This window comes from Petaurus breviceps, unplaced genomic scaffold (genome assembly GCF_028583685.1).
Source record: "Petaurus breviceps papuanus isolate PSGF00001 unplaced genomic scaffold, PetGlider_PUasm1.0 90721, whole genome shotgun sequence".
NCBI classification, from domain to species: Eukaryota; Metazoa; Chordata; class Mammalia; order Diprotodontia; family Petauridae; genus Petaurus; species Petaurus breviceps.
In genome coordinates this window covers 881,467-896,177 of record NW_027187322.1, presented here as the reverse complement: position 1 = coordinate 896,177, position 14,711 = coordinate 881,467, and the positions used below count along the sequence as shown (strand labels likewise).

Sequence of the window (14,711 nt, the reverse complement as noted above, 5' to 3'; positions counted from 1 at the left end):
CTGCCCTGGGCAGTCTCCCACACACCCAAACTCAACTGATTATTTCCCCAAGGTTCCCAAGTTCTTCCTGCCTTCTGTTCAAAGGAGAGGGGCTCTTTAACAGTGATAGCTAACATTTCTGCAACGTGTATTATGTGCTAGGTACTGTGCTCAGTGCCTGACAGACGTTGCCTTATTTGTTCCTCACAACCACCCTGGGAGGTGAGCCCCATTTTATAGATGAAGAAGCTGTGGTAGACAGGCTCAGTGACTTGCCCAGGGTCACACAGCCTTTCAGGTCTTCCTTTTTCTGCAGAGCCACCAAGTCTATTTATACAAGGTGGTGTGTGACCCACCCTATTCCTTCTCTCCCTAAATAGATGCTGATGTTTTTGATTCGAGACTGGAGCTTTCCTTACGAGTATAGCTATGGACTTGAGGGAGGAATGGAATTCCTGGAGAAGCGCTTACAGGTAACCCACGGTGGGGGGATGTCAGAGGATGCTGGTGGCAGTGGAACATAGGTAACAATGAATTACATGGGACGCCTTCCCCGATGTGCCTGTGCAGGCTTGGGTGGTACTCAGTCAGAATGTGGATTGCCATTCTCCTTGATAAATTTGGTCCTGATAGTGATAAACAGGCCCAGCCAGCCGTCCAGAGCCTCCATCACAGGTGCTAACTGGTTTAGCAGCTTGTCTGGGCCCCACGCCTGCTTTTTCTCCTTTTCACAAAGTAGGCAAGACCTGTTGTTGTTTGTATTAGCTCAGGGGCCAAGGCGGGCTCTTCACTGTGAAGGCTCTGCCTTGTGGTTCTTCTAATCACGACAGAATCTTCTGGTGTGGGGCTGTCCTCCTGCCTGCCAGGATCCTGAAGGCCTCAGGTTCAGATGGGCCCATGCGGTCAGTGTGCTCAGGTCTCCCTCGCAGGAGATAGACGAGTTCTGGCTTTGTGGATCTGTGCTGGCAGGTGAAGGAGCAGCAGCACGAGGAAATTCAGAACGTCCGAAATCACATCCGATCATGCTTTACCAGTGTCTCCTGCTTTCTCCTGCCACATCCGGGGCTCCAGGTGGCCACGAGCCCAACTTTTGATGGAAAGCTGAGAGGTTTGTGCCAATGAAATGCATGAATGGGCAGCAGCTGTTACTGAAGGAAGGGGGCCCTGCTGACTTTGTTCTGGCCTCCCACTAAGGCCTGGGGTGTCTCAGGCCCACTGTCTCCCCTTCTGGGAAGTGGGGAAAATAGTGCTCTCAGGGTCATTCCAGTGGGGCTGCTGTGAGTGCAGAGACACAGAGAGGGCCCTGAAGGGGAGGCTGCGTTCACAGAGTACACTGGGCTCTGGGGAGGGGAGAGGGTGCAAGAGAGAGTGCAGCTGCTCCTTTGACTCCTGGGTTCTATGATCTTTAGACCCAGTGGCATCATTGTGCCTCAGTGTGTCCATCTGTAAAACTGACCTGGCTTTGTTTTTCTGACTTTCTTTGTGATCCTGTAAGCAATGTTGGGTGACTCTACTGTCTTAGCATAGGAGTTCAGCATGGAACAGGCTGCTAGGTGGGGTGAAGAGACAAGCCTGGCTCCTTTGGCCGGTGGGTGGTCTCATCCAGAAGACCTGCTGACAGGGGTCGTCAGAGAAAATGAGTTTGCTAGGTTGACCTTTGTCCTCCGTTTGTTAACTGGAGGAAGCTTGTCCCCTTGTTGACAGCTTTTCTGTTTAGTAGAGGTTAAGAGCTGGTGATGTGGTAATTTAGAATAAGGTTTCTTGGCCCAGGCTTCACAAAAAAGTCTCTGGAGGCCGATGGAGTCATATCAGGTGTTTGTATGCTCCTCCCTCCCAGTAATTGAATCTGTTGAACATGAATTTTCATGAGTGGACAAGAATGACAGGTGGCTAGGAGGTGTCTTCATGTATGTGTGGGTCAGGATATGCATGGAGACAGCTGTCTTTCTGTTATGTGACATAGACCTCTTGGGCTGTCCAGGGAGCCCCTACTCAGAATCATGCTTTGTTGGGCTTTTTAAATTCATAATTAAAGGAAATGCTTTAGTTGGAGGTTTGTGTAAAGATGTAACTTTTCCTATCCAAATTTCACAGACCATCTCCCGCCAGTTAAGAACCCCCTGTGTTCTTTCCATCTCTTTGCTCATAGCACCACGTGGTTGGGAGGCCTTGGGCCCGGGGTCTGTCCCCAGTCTGCCATCTCTTCGCTATGTAGTCTGACTAAGTCACACAGCCTTGGCAGACCTGGCATGCCCTGGAAAAGGAGAGTGTTAGACTAGCATGGGGCTTGTACCTTCACAAACAGATTGGGTGGTTGCTGTGTTCCAGCAGAATTGGCTGTTTTTGTAATCCTATGGATTGGATTTGATGCACCTGAAACCATGATTCTGAGAAGGGGCCCTGGGCTTCTCTGGCCTGGTGAGCCTGGAAGAGGCCGTCTCTGGCAGAACCCACTAGCTCAGGCTGAGTCATGGTCTGGGAACCATCATGTGACACATTTGGGGTTTTTTTTTTTGAGGGCACAGGGAGCAAACAGGCCCCCACATTGTCTCCCAAGTGTCCAGCCACCTTGGTGAGCTCTGGACTGGTTTGGAGCCAAGAGATGCAGGTCGTCTGCCTTCTGGCTCTGTTCCTCCCTAGCTGTGTGACTGGCCAGATGGCCTAACCCCACTTTTTCAAGCTGTTAGTTACTGGCTCTGTAACCCTGGGCAAGCCACTTCCTCTCTGTCTGCCTCAGCTTCCTCAGCTGTAAAATGGAGATCATAATAGCACCTACCTCGGAGGCTTATTGTGATAGTTCACATGAGCTCATATTTGTATAGCACTTAACACTGTGCCTGGCACATCGTAGGTGCTTAGTAAGTAGATGCTTGTTCTCTCCCTCTCTCTCTCTCTCTCTTCTCTCTTTTCCTCCCTCTTCCCTCCCTTCCTTCCTCCTTTCCCTTCCTCCTTCCCTCTCTTCCTCCTTCTCTCCCTCCCTTCCCTCCCTCCTTTCTTCCTCTTCTCTCCTTCTCTCCCTCTCTCCCTCCCCCCCCTTCCCTCTTTCTTCCTTTTCTCTTTCCTTTCCCTTCCTCTCCTCCCTTCTTCCCTTCTGTCCTTCCCCTATTTAATGAGACAGTGGTTTGGAAACCCTAAACTTAGGGATAGGGCCTGGATCATTGATTTCATTGGTGCAGGGAATGTCCAGCTGAGGAAGCTCCCTCTCCCAATGCGGGTCAGCAGCCCTGTGCCCCGGGGAGAGGTTGCATGTCCTATCGGCCCTGCCCTGAAGCGCTGTCTGTGTGAGCAGTTAGGAGCCCTGTGCTATGCTGGGAGAGAGCCTGAAGAGGCTCGCGGGGCATGAGGGCCTTGCCTCCATCCCCTTTGGTCCCGAAGTCACGGGGCACTGGTTGTCACCTAATGGATTCTGCAGAGATAGAGACTTGCTTGTCTTGTCACTTTTAAATTGCCCCAACTTGTGTCCGGAGATCCTTGGGTCTAGTACCTGAGTGGGGAGAGGGAGGCAAATAGCAGTCAGGCTGGGGGGGGAGGCGTGGAACCTCCTGGTTTCTGTTCACACTGCTTCTCTCTGGTGCTCTGGGCAGACATCGCTCCTGAATTCAAAGAGCAGTTACAGACGCTGATACCGTTTGTGTTAGATGTAAGCAAGTTAATGGAAAAGGAGATCAGCGGCTCCAAAGTCACCTGTCGGGGTCTGCTGGAATACTTTAAGGTGAGTGCGGGCCTTCCTTCCAAGGACTGTGGGCCTGCTTGGCTCGGCTCTTTGAGGTAGGGCTCAGCCACAAGCAGCCATGAGGGGGCAGTGCTGACCCACAAGATGAGCTCAGAGAGGCCAGAACAGCCGGCCAGCTTGTGCCTGCTGAAGGCTCTTGCGGGTTTCTGGCTTGGGCTGATGTCCATGTTGTTGACTTCTCTGCCGGGCTCCCGAGGCACACCCAGTGTGCTGGCAACTCCCGTGGGAGTTAGCCCGATGGTGCCCCCTGGGTCTGTTCTGTGCCCAGCTGTCATAGGCGGTGGGTTTGCATAATCTCCTCACTATTTATGTTTCAGGCCTACATTAAGATTTACCAAGGAGAAGGTCTGCCTCATCCCAAATCAATGCTTCAGGTAAGCCATTTGTTGTCATCCTAAAGGAAGTCATTCTTGTGCTAACATGAATCACGTTATCTTTTAAAACCAGGGAGCTATTGCTCCCCTTCACTGTGCCCTGATAGGGAGGCTAAATGCTGTTCACTTTTAGGCACATTTTCCAGAATGGGCACTGAGATTTTCTGATTTTGTCTCTCTAAATACATGACATTGGAATCGGAGCTGAATGGCAGCTTTGCACTGGGATCACAGGGCTGCAGGGAGTTCAGAGGCATCCAGCATGACTTCTGAGTTCACCAGAAAGAATCCTGTGCACAGTGTTCCTGAGGCCCTCCTTGGGCAGGCGACCCCTTTTGTGGGGAGCCCTCGTTGGGAGTGATTGTTCCTTTTCTCCACCCAGAATCTTTTTGCTTCCGTTTTCCTTTCTCTGCCCTTGGAAACCAACCTTTCTTCTCCAGACATGCTTTCCAACACTTAGCTGTCCTCCTTTCTCTTCTCAGTTTCTCCTTCACCCAGGCTAAGTGTCCCTAGTTCCTTGGTCCATCTGGCCCTCAGCTGGCTGTTTTAGCCCCATCCTGGTCCCACCACTCTGGATGTCCCCCAGTATGTTGGTGTTCGGATCAGGGGTGGCTTCCCCAACTGGATCCCCCTGCTTGGAAGCAAGCTGAGCAGAGAGGGCTGGGCCACCTGGCTCTGTGATGTCACTGAGGTGGTTCCCTCTGACAGTGCAGATACCCCCCATTCCTGCTTTCTCATTCTGTCTTGTGCAGCTTCTCACTGTCAGTGGGCTGGCGTTTATCAAGTACAAATATATATGGCAACATGTTCCCCGCCTCCAGGGGCTTACATTTGCATGGGGGAAGACGGCCTATAAAAGGGAGCTGAAAAGCGGGGGAGGGAGGTGGGATGAACATGGCTAATGCAGGCAGGAGAGGAATGAGGCCTGGCAGCCTGGGCACCCTCCTTCAAAGGAGTGTGTGATTCCAGGCCTCGGGGGAGGCCCAAGGAGCATCCCAGCATGCTGGTGAGCTACCTGTCCTCCACTGGCATTGCAGGGGCGCCAGTGGGCCCCAGAGGTGGTCCATGAATTAGCCATCATTTTCTCATGTGATGAGCTCATCTCGTTTTCTTAATCCCTGTTTGTGGCATGTTGTAGTCTGTCCACTGCCCAAGGAAGTCATGTTCTTAAGTTCTGGGTGCTTGCCTTGCTGCCTCAATAGCACAGGGAAATCAGTATGGAACAGATGGGCCTTTGAGAGAGAAGGCGCCCTTCTTTCTGCCCACCACATAACCTGGACAGTTAAGGCGTCTTTGTCCATTTGGCCTGTCCTCGGTGGATCCCTAGGCCACACTCGTGAGTTGTAGGGCAGTGGCCTTTGCAGTGTTCCAGTGCTTGATGTAGTCAGCACAGTGTCCTCCCCATCCCCAGGAAAGCATTACCTGAGAGCAGTGATAAGAGGCTCGTTGGACCAGGACCTTCTAAGGAAGTTTGTATGACTTTGACATGGAGAGCCTTCCAGGGGCACTGTGCCAGCTAGACCAAATGCTTTGGTAGTCAGCCAACACCGAGCCCAGTAGGGGCCTATATTCTTGACTTCTCACATGATGGTGAAGATGGGACTTTGGGTGAAATGTTAGTCAGTCAACAGGCATTTTTTGTGTGTACCATGTTAAGCAAAAGCCTGGTTGTTCCCTCCTGGCACTATCACCAAGGGCACCCCAGGACATGTGCAGATTAATTACAGTAAGATAGTAATGAGCATTTAGATGGTGCTTACTATTTTCCAGGCACGGGAGAAACTCTTGACAGATATATCTTGTTTGATACATTTTATTCTCAGGAAAATTTTACATAGATGGGAAATTTAGCACATTCACTGGCGGTTTGTTTTCTCTTGGTCCCTTTTTTGGGTGGTAAGTAGTGAGGACCAGGACCTTTTCTCTGCCTTTGGTTTCTTCTCCTCCTCTGGATACTGTAAGAAATGGTCCTGTGGTTGGTATAACAGCTGCTTTTCCCAAAGCCTTTGTTTTCTTCTGTACCTTTGGCTCCAGCAGCTTGGGGTCCTTCAGCTGAACACGAATTTCCTTCTTGGGTGACTTGGAGCTTGCTGTACACGAAGACCTTCCATTCTCTGCAGGGGAACTTCTTTCTGCCCATGATCTCACTTTTTGAGGATCATTGTCTTGTTTTTAATGTTAAACACGTCCACTTTAGTCATGTTGTGAAAGTAGAAACAGAACAAAAGGGAAAAACTACTCAAAAAAGAGCCAGTGGCGTGCTTTGGTCTGCCCTCAGACTCCGTGGTTCTCTCTGGATGTGGATGGCATTTTCCATGATGAGTCTTGTGGGCCTGTCTTGGTGAAGATGATTCTCTTAACTGCATGTGCTCACTAGATGCTATGCTGTGGCCTGGCCCCTTTTTGGGTCCTGTCTCCTCCCCTGTGTGTTTGCCCTCCCTCCCAGCTTTGGGGCATCTGCAGATGTAAGACTGAAGTGCCATCTCTTGGTCCAGGTCACTGATAAGAGAACGCTCGGCTCTGGGCAGCCTCCAAGCTGACATCAGACTGCAGCCTTGGGCCTCTAGCTGTTTCTGTCTCTCTATCAGGATTCAAGTTGAGGTCATGTGGACCGTGTCCTGGGTGTCCCAGTCCAGGAGGTTACAAAAGCAGCTTGTGGCCCTCCCCGTGAATGGCGTGGAGCCATTGTTGAGCTCCCCAGCCCCTTCTTTGGCCTCTGTCCACCTTCTGTGAATGGTGTGGAGCCATCGTCGAGCTCCCCAGCCCCTTCTCGGGCCTCTGCCCACCCTTTAGCAGGACTGTGCTGGATCTTGGTTCTGATTTTTCTACTAGGCATGATTCCTACCCCCCCCCCCACTTTTAATTTGGAAAACACTGTTTACTTGTACAAAGGAAAACTGCTCCAGTTTTTGATATGCTTTATCAAATCGCTTTAATGTTATCTGCTTCCCACCTTCAGCTCTTTCTGTGTGAAAGTTAGCATCATTTATGAATCAGGCTTTTATTTAAGCTGAAAACCTGGTTTTGTTCCAATAGATAATGCTCAGGACTGAGCAGAAAGCCAGTCAGATTCAGGGCTCCTCAATGACTGACCATTTCCCAAGGGTCCTAGAGCCCAACACTGCCTCAGTGGTGTTAAATGTACATTCTTCCCCATGGCTACTGAGCTCGTCTTTTCCAGGTGGTTAGAACTGAGGCCAAGGAGGGGCACCTCTTTACAGAATTCTTAGTCAAAGGAGGTGGGGTGGTTGGTTGTTGGGCAGAACAGTATATTATGGGGAAGCTTAAAGAGCTCAGCCTCCGTGTCCATCAAATGGAAGACTGGTTGTATGGAACAGGAAGAGCCCTGCCCTTAGGCTCCCAGGAGGTGCAGGCCTGCCGCTCCCTCCCCTCTCTGGGCCTGGGTCTCCTCTTCCATTACTGTGGCAGTCAAGGTCCCTTTCTAGACCTAATTATAGACAGAGCTTCTCTTTGCCCGAGCTCCTTGGCCTGGTGGCTCAGCAGGTGGCAAGTCTTGGGAGGAGCCTGAGGGCTGGCATTGATACTGACCAGAGAGGAAGGTGAGAATAGGAAGGGCTAAGAAAATGGGCTGCCAAGGGAGCAGAACCGGAGGCAGTGTCTGAGCCACGCTCTGGAAGCCTGCAGACGCTGCTGGCCTGGGATTGTGGAGGAGGGCCTCTGCCCATTTGGGGACAGGCCCCCGGGGGCATTTGTTTGACTTCACTTATATGTCTTTGTGATGTGGGTTTTGTTTTTATTTTTTTCCTGGAGGGAAGGGAATGTGGGAGGAGAGAAGCAATAAAGACTTAGTAATTGGAAAAAATTAATTAAAAAAGACAACTAACTGCAGTTACTTGTGAAATGGTGTTGAGTAAAGGAGGCTAGACATTTTCTCTTTCCCTTTTTCCAAAGGCCACTGCAGAAGCCAACAATTTAGCTGCTGCAGCATGTGCCAAGGACATGTATTACAATAACATGGAAAAGGTAGGTGGGGTCTGGGAGAAGGAGCCCTTCTGGGACTGTTCCAGAAATGCCTCAGTTTCCCTCAGTAAAGTAGGGAGACTCATGCTTGGGGCCACGGTGGGAAAATGTGTTATAATCCTTACAGCTCTTACAGAAATAAGCTGGAGTTGGAGAGTTCCATCCCCTCTGTATGACACTGATGGGTTACTGGCTTCAGTAAGCTGGTGCTGGGGTCCCTCCTGATGACACTGACTTGTGGAGGCGGAAGCTGCCTCTCCAGGGCCCTTCCCAGACCTGGGCGTGAGTAGCTGAGTGCACGATCCCCTGACCCCCTGACCCATGCCCATCCCGTGGCCCCACTTCTTCCCACAGGTCTGTGGAGGGGAGAAACCCTACCTGGCGGCTGACACGCTGCAGGAGAAGCATGACGAGTTCCGGAGACAGGCAATAGACCAGTTCAAGAAGTGCAAGAAGATGGGGGGCAAGGACTTCAGCCTGCGCTACCAGAGTGAACTAGACCGTGAGATCCAGGAGCTGTACGGCCACTTCATCAAACACAACAGCAGCAAGAGCGTGTTCAGCTCCTTCCGCACGCCGGCCGTGCTCATTGGCTTCATCATTGCGCTCTACCTGAGCTCGGGCTTCGCGGGCTTCCTGGGCCTGGACACCATCACCCAGCTCTGCAACTGCATGCTGGGCTTGCTGCTCCTCTCCCTGCTGACCTGGGGCTACGTCCGCTACTCGGGCCAGTACCGAGAGCTGGGAGGCGCCATCGACTCCAGCACGGCCTTCGTCTTGGAGCAGGTGAGCGGTACCCCCTCCCCCTCCTTTCTCAGAACGAGGCTTCGAGTCTGCATCGAGTCAGGCCCAGGGGATTACAAATGGACCCTAAAAGCAGCCACGGCTCCAGGCCTAGGCCCCTGCTCTTCACAATTTCTGTAGGTCATTTTTCTCCCTCAAGCATTGCTTTAGGAAGGTCAGATTCCACATCAGACATTTGGTGAAGAAGCTTCCCTTAGTTGTGAGTCACTGTTGGGTTCAGCTGAAGGACAGGGGTAATGGCCTCGTCTTGCCCTCAGGGGGAGTCCCCTGCACCAAGACTCCCTCCCCACAAGAGTGCTAACACCCGGGCCAGGTCCACAAAGTCCCTCCTCTCCTGATGGCCCAGGGAGTGAGCAATAATGACTGGACCATTTTTGTCTCCACTGATGAGTGACTTTGGGGTTAGTGGGGATCGTCTGCTTCTCCTCAACTCCCTCCTCCTCCAGAGTTCAGGAGGCCTGTGAAAAAAAGGCTGGGGTGCTATGTCGTCAGTGTTCACTGTCCTTAGACTCGGGCTCCATTAGCAGCCATAACAGGATGGCCAGCTGCCCTGGGGCCCTGCTAGATACCCACTCGCTAGGTGTTAGCCTGGTGGGGTGGGGTACGTGTATAAGCTCTCTGTCCCCCAACTTCCAGGTGAAGGGGAAGCCAAGCACAGATGGAGCACTCCCCTCCATGGACAGCTTCCTTCTCTGCTGTCTTTGGAGCCCCTGCCACTCCTTGGGGCCCTCCCTGCCCATCTACAGCCATTGGGGTGTCCAGCTATCTATGAGAGTTGGGGCTGGGCAAGTCTTAACCATGTGTGCCTGTGGCCCTGTGGCCTTGGTGCTCCGGGGGCCAGTGGGGCTCTCTGCAGGGACTTGGGGGAGTGATGGCCGTGGGTGGGCTGTGGTCTGGAACATCACTTGAGTTTGAGGATTGGGTCCAGAAGCCTTGTCGTGACTGTGCTGTTCTAGTCTTGTGAATTTATGCTGTGCCAATGGACTTTTGCAGGCCACCTCTTGCATGAATAATTCCACTCAGGAGGCTGTCGGGGAAGCGGGGTCCAGGAGACCTTTTGTGGATAAAAAGTGCCAATAAAGTGGGGCCCTGGCCCGAGTGTGCTGCACCACAGCGGCCACGGCGGGCCTTCTGCAGCAGCCTGAGTGCGCCTGTGAGTGGGACATCACCGGGAAGACTCGAATACAATGCTGTAATAAATGGAGCAGACGTTTGCCTGTGGCTTAAACCCACCTCCAGGACTGTCAGGAGCCTTTCTTTGCTTTCTGGTAGAGGTCCAAGCCCTTGTCCTGTTCTTGAATTATTTCTCTTTCCTTTTTTGCACTTTATGGGGGTGGGGGGAGGCTGGAGGGGAAAAGGACAAAGCAGCCTGCAAAGTCCCTATTGTACCACAGAGTGCCTTTTCAATCTGGACTCGTGCAGGCCACAGACATGATGGGGAGGATGGGGGACCAGGGGAAGGAATGGGCAGTTTGTGTTGCCTCGTGTCACCTCTGGGAGCCCTCACCCCACGTGTAAAAGGCATCCTGAGCCCACAGAGGCTCTGGTCCTGAAGACTTCTCTCCAAGAGAGTTTGAAAGCAGGCTCCTTCTGACGCTTCCCCATGGGTCACAACCAGACTCCAGAACATAGGGCCCCTGGGGGTGGGGTGCAGATGCTGCATCTTCCTTGGGGAAGGGCACGTAGGGACCTTGGCCCTGGGTGCCTGTGACTCTGCCTTCCTGGTTCTTACCAGTGGCTTCCTTTTAGCCTAGAATGTTGGAGGGAATGTGGACCAGAGATGACAAAGTGAACTGAGCTCAGAATTAAGGAGTAAACTTAGTGACCCCTGACAAGTCACTTGATCTTGTGCCTTGGTCAAATTAACTCTCATATATTGGAAATATGAGCTTTAGTTGTAAGTTTTTAATTTTACTATAAAATAACCTCGTTCTCACAGAAGCTGTGTCAGAGCAGACCTTTCTGGAGGACAGGGAACATCTTCCCCAGTAGAGCTGGCTTCCTTCCGATGGTGCCTTGGTGGTTAGAGGCTCAGCAGGGATTCATTCCATTGTGTCCATGGGACCAAACAAGCAGCTGCTCCCATCCCCACCCTCTTAAGTGAGACCACAGTGACTTGGCCTCATTTGGCATATCTCCCTTGGAGATTAGGAAGTCACTTTTCAGAGCGATTCGGGGGAGCCCCAGCTGACGAGGCTAAGCCTCAGGCTTATGTATGATGGGAACTGGCTGTTTCTCTGCTTCATTATTCCAGATTTTAAAACTTCGTTTTCTCTGAGGTGCCTCTGTGTACTTAGACTCCCATCTACACGGGAGTTTTAAATTTCCAGAATAAATTCAAGCGTTGCCTTTTGGGAACCATGGAAAAACAAGGTATTGTTTTATACGTGTGCCTTCTAAATGTAAAGGTCAGGCCGATGGAGTCTCTGCTCACGTAGTCCTCCTGTCTGGATTTCTTGATCCTGTCTCTCAGGGTTTTGTATCCTCTTAATCCAGGATTAATTCCAAGTATATTTTCTTACAAGTAGTATTTTCTTCTTTCCAGAATCAAGCATAGTAACATATGTATAGTGCTTTGTAAATGGGAGCTGCTGCTGTTGTCTTGCTCACTGGCATGCCCTCTCACGGCTTGGTTCATTCATTTGGATGCAGTTGGCATGAAAACGGGATGCCAGCTTGTTTTCAGGATTTGTCTACCAACCTCATTGGGACCTCAAACCTCCGCTTTTAATAAAGGGATTTCAAGTAGGTGGCTTCTGAAATGTGTGTGCAGTTCCCAGGAGCCCTTCATTTGGGTACATTGCTCCTCTGCAGTTTGTTAGAATTGGAGAGAAGCTTTCCCCCTCGGTCAGCCAGAAGCAGATCGTTGGGTCCTGATCCCTGACCAGTCCTGAGGCCTTGGAGCAAATGGAAAGTGTCCGGTTCCTGTGAGGTTGGGTGCAGCGGTGATGCCGCAGAGCCCTGAGAATCATCCTTTACCAAGAAGTCGAGGCGGGTCGGCTCTCTGGTTTCTGCTTGGTGCTGCCGTTCTTTGTGGAGTCTTTGTGTCTTAACTTGGCCGGGTTGGGCACAGTGTGTGATCTGGTCTCCCCAAGGTGAGGGGACTTGTTTTACTTTGGATCTGTTTTGCCTTCTCCCAGCTGGATGTGGAGGGTGCTACAGTGGTTGCAGTTGCTAATGAGGCTGGTCCATTCAGGTCTCCTCCTGTCCAAGCCTCGAAGCTCCGCAATCAGGCCTGTTTGCCTTCTTCCGCATATCTCCTTCAGCACGTTCCCCTGACAGGTTATCCAGCCCAGATGGCAAACTCTGGGTGTTGGAGCCTTGATCACCCCAGAGAGGTGACGGAGGGATTTTAGTAAAAGTCCATCTCTCCTAGACAGGTTTCTTTGATACTGACGTCACCTCTAGTGAAAAATGAAGAGGAGGCACAGTAAGTTGTGCTGAGCCTGGGGCCTTGAGGACCGCCCGGGTTGGGGAGAAGGGGCCTCAAGACTGTGTCTTAGGGAGTTGAGGGCCATCAGTCTGTGCTGCGGGGCTGTGATGTCACCATCTAGGCTGCACATTGTAAGATCGCTTGCATGTGTCTGCTTCTTGTCTCCTTTTTCCTTCTCTGTATCCACAGGAAATCGCATGCTCTCAGCAGAGGGTCCAGGCTGCCTGGCTTCCCTGGCAGGCTGCGCTTAGGGCTCGGCTCCTCTGCTGACTGAGAACGGTCCCTGAAGAGGCTGGCGCGTCTGGCTTGGCTTTTCTGGACACGTGCGTTCACCCACGCCCAAAGAGGTGACGGCTCAGGCAGAAGCAAGCTTCATCTTGACAGTTTTTTAAAATAATCTTTTGGAGTTGTTAATGTAGTTGGTAGCATAGATAGTTGCTCCAACTGTCAGCTATCTGCTAGCAGAAAAATAACTTGGTTTAGCTGAAAAGTAGCAGTGAGGTGAGGCTTGGTTCTTGAGGCTGTCTCTAGTTAGGTGGCAGCTGCTGCCCTCAGATTTGGGCTCTGGGACTGCCTTGAAGGGGAGCCCTCACCCTGCCCCCACATTCCACAAGGTCATTCACAAACCTCCGAGGTGACATGTTGAAATAAGAACTTTTGATTTGGCCTTCAAAGTGACCTCTGGTGGGGCCTGGGCAGCAAAGAAGTTGTATCAGAGGAGGTGTCCTAGTGCCAAATCCAAGCAGGTGATGACCAGGGTTAGCTTGTCCCTGCTGGTGGATGGCCCAGGAGATATGGACCCCCCCCCTCCCCCCAAAGTGTCCTGGACTGGACTGGGAGGAGGTCATGGTGCCTTATGTCCTGTGGCCAGTCAATGACTGATGGGAATAGAACTGGGAAGTTGGTTAAATCAACTTGGGCCTCTGTTTTTTAATTTAATTTTATTTTTTAGTTAGAAAACAAACTGAATCCTTTTACTCCAATTGCTCAGACATTGAAAATGTCCCTCTAGGCCCCAAATGGAAATTATGAAATGTTTAGAATCAGGGACAGGAGAGGCCTTTGACCTGGTGTCCTGGCTTTGTAGGAGTGGCTTTTGGGAGCTGGACCTGCTGACCCAGTAGTTTTGAGGGTAGTGAGACTTTGAAAAAACTTTCCTTTGTGGACCAAGGTTACTGTTTTGTTGCCCACGTGGGAATTCCATGTGCCAAAGCAAAGAATGCACTTCTGATTCCCAAAGCTTCCTGATTGAGGTACCGGTCAGGCCGTGACAGGTCGCCCTGGTACCAGCCCCAGGGGTGTCCACTCAGACCTCTGCTGTGTTTGTACCAGGGAACCTCTCACGCGTCCTGCACGTGCCTCTGGTCAAGCATGGACTCCCACCCAGCAGTTTGTCTTTTTGAGTTTGTTAGCCCGGAAAAGTGCAATCAGATGAGTGTGTATCCATCCATCCGTATGCTGGACTCTAACCAGAAGCGTGCATGTCTCTGTATTCCATACATTGAGAGTTGTGAGATTGTATAATGGAATAAAGACCACAACCTGTTTGCATCTGCATTCTGCCTTTTCTTCACTCTTGGAGACTTCTCAAAGAAACTAGACCCCTGAGGGAGGTGCTGGACCAGCTTAAGGACCAGCATGCCCTGGGGCATTGTGATCCCTGGTGAAAGGCACTCTTCCCTCAGTGGGCCTCGGTTTCCTCATCTGTAAAATCAAGGGCTTGGATTGGGGGATTTCTCAGGTCCTCTTTTTTTTTTTTTTTTTTGCCTTTTGGAGGGCAGTTGGGGTTAAGCAACTTGCCCAAGGTTACACGGCTCGTTTTTTTATGTAGGTGTTCTGTGTCTGAGGCCAGAACCGAACACGGGACCTCCTGACTCCAGGCCGGCACTTTACTCACCGCACCACCTAGCCGCCCCAATCAGGTCCTCTTTTGTCTAGGAAAGTTGGATTTCCCACCATCCTCCTCTCCTGAGACATTATTGAACTAACCCACTGTTGGGTGTAGTTTAAGAAGAGAAAGTCAAAAGTTTCCTTGGTAGTTCCTTAGGATCCTATAGAGAAGGGTTGGTACAGAAGACCAAAGCCCACACTTTGCCCTCTTGGTTGAACTTGCTGTTGACTTTGGGGGTTTTTTCGTGGTGGTTGGAGTGGGAAGAGGTAGGGAGGTTGGACAAAACTTTCAGGGGTCCAACCCAAAAGTCAGAGGGTCAAGAACTCCATTTCTTGGGCCCTAAACTTTCAGGCCAGGTTCAGGATCCCAGGGTCCTTAGTGCTTCCAGAGGGGTGAGCAATGCCCATGGAAACCACCCCCAAAGCTGGGGAGAAGTGAGTGGGGTAGTCCTCTAAAAAATGGCCCCCTACCTCTCCGCCTAGTGTTCTGGATACTACAAAGTGGGATGACGAAGGT

General features: G+C 51.4%; 1 protein-coding gene across 3 annotated transcripts in view; it reads left to right on the top strand.

Annotated features, from left to right (window-relative positions):
- The window catches only part of ATL3 (atlastin GTPase 3), a 35,305-nt gene extending 21,446 nt beyond the window's left edge, over nucleotides 1–13,859 (top strand). For all 3 annotated transcript variants that reach the window (XM_069066194.1, XM_069066192.1, XM_069066193.1), the window contains 7 exons: nucleotides 360–452; nucleotides 949–1,087; nucleotides 3,564–3,691; nucleotides 4,030–4,086; nucleotides 7,999–8,070; nucleotides 8,422–8,853; nucleotides 9,865–13,859. In XM_069066194.1, the coding sequence (XP_068922295.1) occupies nucleotides 360–452; nucleotides 949–1,087; nucleotides 3,564–3,691; nucleotides 4,030–4,086; nucleotides 7,999–8,070; nucleotides 8,422–8,853; nucleotides 9,865–9,951 (1,008 nt within the window). In that variant the 3' untranslated portion in view covers nucleotides 9,952–13,859. The remainder of the gene's footprint in view (nucleotides 1–359; nucleotides 453–948; nucleotides 1,088–3,563; nucleotides 3,692–4,029; nucleotides 4,087–7,998; nucleotides 8,071–8,421; nucleotides 8,854–9,864) is intronic.
- The last annotated feature ends 852 nt before the right edge of the window (nucleotides 13,860–14,711 follow it).